Source organism: Mandrillus leucophaeus, unplaced genomic scaffold, assembly GCF_000951045.1.
Source record: "Mandrillus leucophaeus isolate KB7577 unplaced genomic scaffold, Mleu.le_1.0 Scaffold37, whole genome shotgun sequence".
NCBI classification, from domain to species: domain Eukaryota; kingdom Metazoa; phylum Chordata; class Mammalia; order Primates; family Cercopithecidae; genus Mandrillus; species Mandrillus leucophaeus.
The window spans coordinates 5,484,666-5,493,188 of NW_012103920.1; the positions used below are offsets into that span (position 1 = coordinate 5,484,666).

General features: G+C 41.1%; 1 protein-coding gene across 1 annotated transcript; it reads right to left on the reverse strand.

Annotated features, from left to right (window-relative positions):
• Positions 1 to 4,876: 4,876 nt before the first annotated feature.
• CLEC3A (C-type lectin domain family 3, member A) lies at positions 4,877 to 6,390 on the reverse strand. Its single transcript, XM_011990090.1, has 2 exons — positions 6,348 to 6,390; positions 4,877 to 5,373 (listed from the first exon to the last, which is right to left on the reverse strand). Exons 1-2 carry the CDS (start codon positions 6,388 to 6,390, stop codon positions 4,982 to 4,984), a joined length of 435 nt encoding a protein of 144 aa, XP_011845480.1. The 3' UTR covers positions 4,877 to 4,981.
• Positions 6,391 to 8,523: the final 2,133 nt, after the last annotated feature.

Below are 8,523 nucleotides of genomic sequence, written 5' to 3' on the forward strand. Positions count from 1 at the left end.
AGAAATCGTATTCTGTGGTTTGGAGCAATTGTGGGGCAGCTCACAGGATGTACAGAAATAGAATCAGGGCCTTAGGGGATTGAAATGATGAGCTAAGAACTATCTGAACACACACATTTTCTTTCTGTTGTTTTCTTTCCCGTCCCTCTCCTTCCATCCTTGTGCCCTTATTTCTCATCACTGCTTATCTTTGTTTTGCTTCATTGTGCACATTGCACTCATCTAGAAAGAAAGAATTCTGCCAGAAGCCCTGCGTTTACTTTGTCCTAATTGAACATGTCCAAGGGAAACTATTTCATTGCTCCCAGTTTCCAGGTGACAACCACTGGAAAATAATCTGATTGGCTCTGAGTAGGCTGTGGATACCTCCCTGAACCACCCACACTGACAGAAGTGTCAGCTTTCCTTGCTAGCATGTGTGCACATGTTTTTGACTACTGTATGTTCAATTTATAGTTCCTTAGAATTTTATTTAAACTAGTTTCCATTTTGTGGATGTCAGTTCAGAAAAAACTAGATAGTAGTTAACCTGCTTAATACCATGTGTAATTAGAGGTGCTAATATTGTCTTCACAGACCCCCTCAGGTAGTCTTGTTGTCTTGTGTGCTATGACTGGCTTCCTCTGTCTCTCCATATTACCTATTACCGTTAGTAGATACCCTTTGAATTTCTTGCATCAGATTAAATAAGATACTGAGTTTGCTAAAATTTGATGTTATTTATTGCATGCCCCAAACACTAAATTTTTTGGGTTTCTATTTGTGAGATGTGCTTTTTTGGTGATGTTATGGAAGTTCTTCCTAATCTGAGAGAAGAAAATACTTTATATTTCTACTTATTTATTTTGTTACTATCTTCTGAGATGGGGCCTCACTATGCTATGTTGCCCAGCCTAGAGTGCAGTGGCTATTTATGGGTGCAACCACAGTGCACTGCAGCCTCAAATTCTAGGCCTCCAGTAATATAACTTTATTTTTAGATAAGAAATGCTGCACTGTAATGCTGGGAAAGAGAAGCCATTGAGCCTTGCAATAAGCCAGTTCTCCTTCAAAATATTAATTAAGCCTGAGTCTGTTATAGGTGTTTCCTTTAACTTACTGATTTTTCTTGTTATCTCACTTAATGATGTGGATGGAAGCATCTTTGGTAAGTAGAAAACTGCTCTGTATTGTTCTTTACTCAGAAGAACTGTAAATCTTACCTTGACTTTTGTGCTAGCAAGCAGCAGAACTGCTACAATTAATCAGAGGTGGTGTCTGGGCAAGCAGCTAAAACTTTAGAACCTTGCTACTCACGCTGTGGTCTGTGGTCTAGACTTGGTGTCCACTGGGAGCTTGTTGGAATTAGCCTAGCCCCATGGAATCTGTGGTTTAACAAGGGCCTCAGGTGATCTACAAGCATTTAAAAGTTTGAGAAACACTGCTCTAAAGATTAGAATCAGCTTCCTGGTAAGGTTTGGGGAGCCTAGACTGTTTGGGCTTCGAATGTAACTGACATCTTCGGGAAGACGGGAAATGCCTGCGTTCCCAAAGATGTCAGGTATATTCAAAAGTTGTATCACCTGACACTTACATGATACAATGTTCACATCCTCTGACCATGACCTTTTGGGGGAGACATTGCTAATTGCTTATGTCATGCTTTCCACCAAGCTTCTTCAGGATGCTTCTCTACCCTGCAGTCCAGACAGCTTTTATGGAAGCCTAAGAGTTGGCCTGAGGCTGGGAACATTGGCTTATGCCCTGCAATCCCAGAGCTTTGGGAGGCTGAAGCGGGAAGATTGCCTGAGCCCAGGAGTACTAGACCAGCCTAGGCAACATGGCAAGACTCCTGTCTCTAAAAAAGTAAGAATTAGCTGGGCATGATGGCACATGCCTGTCGTCCCTGCTACTTTGAGTCCAGGAGGTTGAGGCTGCAATGAGCCATATTTGTGCCATTGTACTGCAGCCTGGGTGACAAAGCAAGACCCTGCTTCAAAAAAAAAAAAAAAAAAAAGTTGGCCTGAGAATTAAAAATGATTTATCATTCCTTCCTGAAGACCAGTTTGCTAGGCAGTACCCAACAGGCAAAACAGACCAAAGAGAAGTCTAGGTTAGGGAATCTTGTGGGTGTGGGTTTCAGCTGGTTTCTTGGCAAAGTAACAAAGTCAGGGTCATGAGTTAGACCCAGTAACAAACCAAGTAATCTGTTAATCCATTCCTCCCAGTTTTGCTCTTTCCCATAATTTGTGCTTAAGTCTTACTAACTGATTTTGATATTTGTTAACCGTTATCTTGATGTCACTAACCATCTTTATTCCTTTGAATTAACTTACTTTCGGTCTTGTTGGGGCACTTTGGGAAGGATTGCCTTATTTAATGGATCCATGTTCAAATGTTTTTGTTTGTTTGATTTTAAACAGATCGGGAGGGTCTCTGTCGCCCAGGCTGGAGTCAAATGGTACAATCATGGTTCCTTGCAGCCTCGAATTCCTGGGCTCAAGCAATCCCCCTGCCTCAGCCTCCCAAGTAGCCGGGACTAAAGTCACGTGCCGTCACACCTGGCTAGTTTTTAAATTTTTTTTGTAGAGACCATGTCTTGGCTGGTCAGGCTGGTCTTGAACTCCTCGCCTCAAGTGATCCTCCCGCCTCAGTCTCTGATGTGTTGGGATTAGGGGCTTGAACCACCATGCTCGATAACACTGGTTGTCTTCGTCTTTATCTGGGCCCTTGCAAAGGGGGAAGGAAAAACGCCTTCTGTTCAGTGACCTTAGACTGAATACTTTTCAAGGTCAGCTGTTAGTCCAAATTGTTACTTCACCTAAGGAAATTGAGACACTGGATTAGAATCTACTCCCATTGCCTTTCTGAATGGGCTTTACCCTTTATTGCTCCCCATGGTTACTAAGTATATAGGATCTGAATCGGCTTACTAAGTTCCAATGACAGTTCCACTATTTCTTGGCATGTGACTTAGGGCAACTTATCTTTTTCTTTTTCTTTTTTTTTTTTTTTTTGCTTCTGTAATATGAAGTGATTCTAGAGCCTAATTCTCAGGGTTGAATTTTCAGGGGGGTTCCCAAGATAAATGAGAATTACATAAGATCTAGCACAGTACCTGAAATGTAAGGAGAATGCACTTACTTACCAGTGTCCACCCATTTCATTATGGTCATTATCTTTAGGAAGACTACGGTTATTTTGGAAGTAGGGAGTTGGCCAAGGTTCACCAGATAAAATTGCAGCTACTTTTTTTGTTGTTTTGAGACAAGGTCTTGCTCTGTCATCCAGGCTGGAGTGTAGTGGCACAGTCGGAGCTCGCTGTACCTCAACCTCCCGAGTTCAAGAAATCCTCCCACCTCAGTCTCCTGAGTAGCTGGGATCACAGGCGAGCCTTACCACAGCTGGCTAATTTTGGTGCTTTGTGTAGAGACAGGGTTTCGCCATGTTGCCCAGGTTGGTCTTGAACACTTGAGCTCAAGTGGTCCGCCTACCTCAGCTTCCCAAAGTGCTGTGATTACAGGCGGTGAGCCCCTGTATTTGGCCAAAGCAGCCACAATTTTTAAAAAGTTTCCCTCCTCTAGTCATACTATACCTCTTCATTGCCAGGTAAAATTGTTCTGAGTATATCCGAATCACCAGTTTGATTAAATCTCAGGGTAATTCCCCCTCAAACTCTGCCACGTTTAATATAAACCAACATAGTTTGAATAAGTGTAATTAACACTAAAACACATTTTCTATTGATCAGAATTCAGGCTTTATTATTGAGCAATGAAAAGAGCCAAAACTTAATTCCAAGCATGTGTAGTTGAAGTTTGCAAAGCGGAATGTTGTTCACAAAACACATTCAATGTTTAAACACTGTTTATTTGAAGAACAGAATATATTTAAAATTGTATGCTTCTAAAAAGCCCATTTCCCTCCAAGTCTAAACTTTGTAGTTTAATATTAAGCAATAACGTTATTTTGTACAATCTAGTTAAACAAGCAGAATAACACTTGGCAGAATAAAAAAATTGCATAGACGTATGCAATTTTCCAAGATAGCATTCTTTAAATTCAGTTTTCAGCTTCCAAAGATTGGTTGCCCATAATAGACTTAAATATATAATGATGGCTAAAAAAAAAAAAAGTATACAACAATGTAAATAATGAAACATAAGTCCACTCTCAGTCTCATAAAAGGTGGGAGTAAGGATGCTAAATGTAGCTTCTTTTGTTCTATTTCCCTTTATCATGCAATCTGTTTCTTTGATCTGCCTTAGGGTTACCCATTTAAGTTAGAGGTTTGTAATGCAATGGTGGGAATGAAAATTGATCAAATATGCACCTTGTCATTTCCTTACAAATTGCGGCTGGAAAGTTCCACAAAAGGGGGTAGGCATGAAGAAAAGTAAAATCAAATCAGAACCTCTTCAGGGGTGTTTGTGTTTTGATATGGCAGAAAAGATACAAATCCCACCAGGAAATGCAGCAGTTCAAAAAAAGGGTAATGGGCTAACAAGGTATTATTGCCAGCAAGGGATGGAATGAGGAACAGGCTGAAAAGTTTTTGGATTATATAGCACCTAGAGTCTCTGATTTTAGGGAATTCTTGTTAATCAAATATACACTAAACTTCCAAGGGAAAATCTTCCAGGTAGCCTAAGCTTGCTTTTCTGGAGTGATGAGATGCATAGCTACTGTGATTTGTTTTAAAACAGACTGGGTTTATACAAGTGAGAAAGACGAGGAAAGAGAAAGATTTTAGTCTGTTTTGCAGAAGCCATTTTATCTGCATGCACATGGATCAGTATTTCTGATTCCCTATACCCCAGGAAGGGCAAAAACCCAAAGAAACGTGTTAGCAAAATTGGCTGACTCTGTCATATTGCTATGGACATTGATTTTTGTGTTTCAATTTTTTAATAAGTAAAAATGATAATTTTTACTTGTTAGAGATCATCAACTTATCAGTTATGATGAATCTTGCTTGGAGGACACATTGGAGAAAGGCCTATTAAGGGATGGTGAACTCGCATATGTACCTCTTGCTGCTGCGACAGACCTCATCACTCCACTTGCCCTGAGCTGATTGAGAGAACAGGACACAGTTTTCCTGCTTGCCACCGTTAGGCTGTGCACTGTCCCAGTTGAGGAAGGAGATAGCGATTCCATTGACGTCAACAAACTTGCCTTCCGTCACCATGTCATTGATGCCTAGCCAAAAGTCATTGACACCCGGCAGGCTCCTTTTACCATAGTCTCGGAGGGCGTTGATTTCGTCGGAGTTCCTGGGGATAACCAGGATTCCTCCTTTGGAAATGCAGTCTTCATTGGCGTCGTGGAAATGCTTCAAGCCTTCTGAAGCAAGGTAGCATTTCTTGTGAACTTTAGTGCCTCGGAGACAGACTGTGAAGATGTGAAATTAAACATTAAGATGCATTTTGAGTGTATTATGACTAGAGCTGGACCTGGCAAATAGCCATAAGTATTTGTGGAATGAAGTATGATAATGATGAGACAACTATTACAATTTTCTATGTGCCAGACAACATGTTAAGCACTTTACATAAATTAAGTCACATAATCTTGACAACCCCATGAAGTTGTATTTTATTTACCCCTATTTTTACATATCAGGATATTTAGACTTAGAGAAGTTGTTACTTTGTGACACCTTTAGCATTTTTTTAAACGAAGTAATTTTTGCAGCATGTGAGATCACAGCTACCCAAACGCAGATCTGCCCTATCCCAAGACATGGCCTTTAAACCTCATGCTGTTCTGATATATACATGCTTGCTACTCTGTGTAGCTCCATTTATGTGCTGGATTTCTTTGGGAGTTTTGGAACTAGATGATATTTAATACTTACTCTAAAAAAATGCTTGGTAGGGTGGCTTATGCCTATAATCCCAGCACTTTGGGAGGCAAAGGTGGGCGGATCACAAGATCAAGAGTTCAAGACCAGTCTGGCCAACATAGTGAAACCCCGTCTCTACTAAAAACAAAAAATTAGCTGGATGTGGTGGTGTGTGCCTATAATCTCAGCTACTCAGGAGGCTGAGGCAGGAGAATCATGTGAACCCAGGAGGCAGAGGTTGCAATGAGCCGAGATTGTGCCATTATACTCCAGCCCAGGCGACAATGTGAGAATCTGTCTCAAAAATAAATAAAATTCTAGGTTTGCATGTGGAGAGACAGTGGTTTTCTTAAGCAGATAACTGAGCCTTGGTAATATTGTTTAGATTATTCAGGATAAACCAAACATATAGTTCTAGGGCATTAGCATTGGAGAGTCAGACCTCAGAGACATAGTGCCTGGGTTTAGGTCTCATCTCTGACATTTAACTAGCTGTGTATATCTTGAGCAAATTACTTACCTTCTTTGTGCCTCAGTTTCCTCATCTGTAAAATTAGAATCATAATAGCTTATGTTGCTGGAGGATTAATGGATTTGTGTTTATAAAGAAAAACTCACCTTCTGCTGTAACCATTTTACCGTCTTTTAACTTTCTAATACTGTTCCCCTGGAAACCTGATAAAGGGAGTATGTCGCCGTTGTTACTAGGCAACATTACTTATGGTAAAAATGACCCAGATTGGTAACATGCATCTGGCCTGGGAGTTACAAATACTTGATGGAAAGCCATCACTTCAGTCTTCCCTGAAGGCAGTAACTTGTAATGAGGCAGGTCTCTTGTGAGGACCCTCAACACCCTGATTTTGAAATTGCTGCAAAGGATATTAGCTCCTGGGGGGATGAGCCTTGTAAACCAGGGCTGTTCCTGAACCTGCCCAGTGTGGCTCACTTCCTCACACCTTGGAGAATAGCTCCTGCACAGTAGCGCATGTGGCTGCATAGCTGTGGGGAGGAACACTGGCGCTGCCCTGTTGGCACAAGCTGCGGTTCTAACCCATGTCCTTCCAGCATCTTAGGCTGGGTGTGGCCTGAGTGAGTCCTGGTGGCCTGATAGGCACTTAGCTGTCATCCAATAAATGTTAATCATTTTAGTCATTTCATAATTGCTTCATTCTGTTTCACTACCCTTTAGAGAATAACTATGGACTGACTTTTCCAATGTATTACTGAACTACTTATTTTTATTTCCATACCGCTCATATATATAGGAGAATGGGGTTATAAATGAAGTTGATTTCCTAAAACAATCATCTCCCAGCATTGGGGCCCTCTTATTGGCCACATTGTTGATTTGTCAATGTTTCTCTTAAAAAGATGTCCCCCAGAAATTGATCCAGAAATTTTCCTGTCTCCTCTGGGACAAGGCATTGAGGAGGTCCGCACCTTACCTGTCTGCAGGGCTTGGATTTCCTTCAAGGCATTGACTTCTGTCCAGAGCTTTTCAATTTGAGTCTTCAGATCTCCATTCTTGTCTGGGGAAAATTTTAAGGTGGAATAGGGTAGGTGGATGAAAAGCATATGATTAAAATAAAATCAAGCTTTGGAATGTAGGACCCAAGGTGATAGTGGTTTTGGTGAACCTGAGCCCAGTGTATACAAAAAAATAATGCATGAAAATAACTTGGGGCTGGCGCAGAGGCTCACACCTGTAATCCCAGCACTTGGGGAGGCCAAGGTGGGTGAATCGCTTGAGGCCGGAAGTTCGGGACCTGCTGGGGCCAATATAGCAAAACCCTGTCTCCTACTGAAAGTACAAAAATTAGCTAGGCATGGTGTTGAGTGCCTGTAATTCCCACTATTTGGGAAGCTGAGGCATGAGAATTGCTTGAACTTGTGAGGTGGAGGTTGCAGTGAGCCGAGATCATGCCATTGCACTCCAGTCTTGGTAAGGGAGTAAGACTCTGTTTTCCCCTCTCCCCCTCCACCCCCAAAAAAAAAAAAAAAAAATGAAAAGAAGGAAAGGAGGAAGGGAAAAAAAGAAAAAGAAAATGACTTGGACAAGAAGATTCCTAAGAGCTTCATGGTGATCATAATACTAACAGGTCTTTCTGTGAGATTGAGGCTTCTTCTGTCTCTCCAGTCCCATCCTGTGACTTTAGGCTTGTTGACTTTCAGGATCATCTGAGAATGAGCTCGATCTTACCTTTGCTGTGTGTTCCTTCTGCTAGGATCACTCTTGATCCAATGCTTTCCTGTATTCTTAGCAAGCTTAAATATCTGCTCTTCTGAGAAGGCTTTCGGGGTTATCCTGTAATTCAGTATCCCTTCTGCTAATCTCTTTGAAACTGATTTTTCTTCATTCTCTAGTCTCGGTTCACATTTTTATTCCATAGTTGATAGAATATTCTCTATATTTTCTATTCTCTATTTTACCTCAGTTCATCTGCCTTGTTATTCTTGATGCTTCTGATGCTTACCATGATGCTTGGCACATAATAGGTGTTCATAATATTGTCTAGTGAATATATACTTTATGGTACATAAAATTGTTATTTTTCACTTGCTCTTCAAACATAGCTATGAAGGGAGAAAAATTAGATTCCTATTGAAGAATGAGGACAAATCCAATGGGAGTGACTCAGAAGATACATGGCAGAACTCAGACTTATTTGGGTCCCCAAGTCCCCTGTCCCCAG

What these genes read in the sequence shown, in the direction of transcription:
- CLEC3A (XM_011990090.1), bottom strand. Translation starts at nt 6,390, where the DNA reads ATGATTCTAATTTTACAGATGAGGAAACTGAGGCACAAAGAAG. An exon ending in GAAACTGAGGCACAAAGAAG is followed by an intron (nt 5,374 to 6,347) that starts GTAAGTAATTTG and finishes ACATCTTCACAG; the next exon opens with TCTGTCTCCGAGGCACTAAA.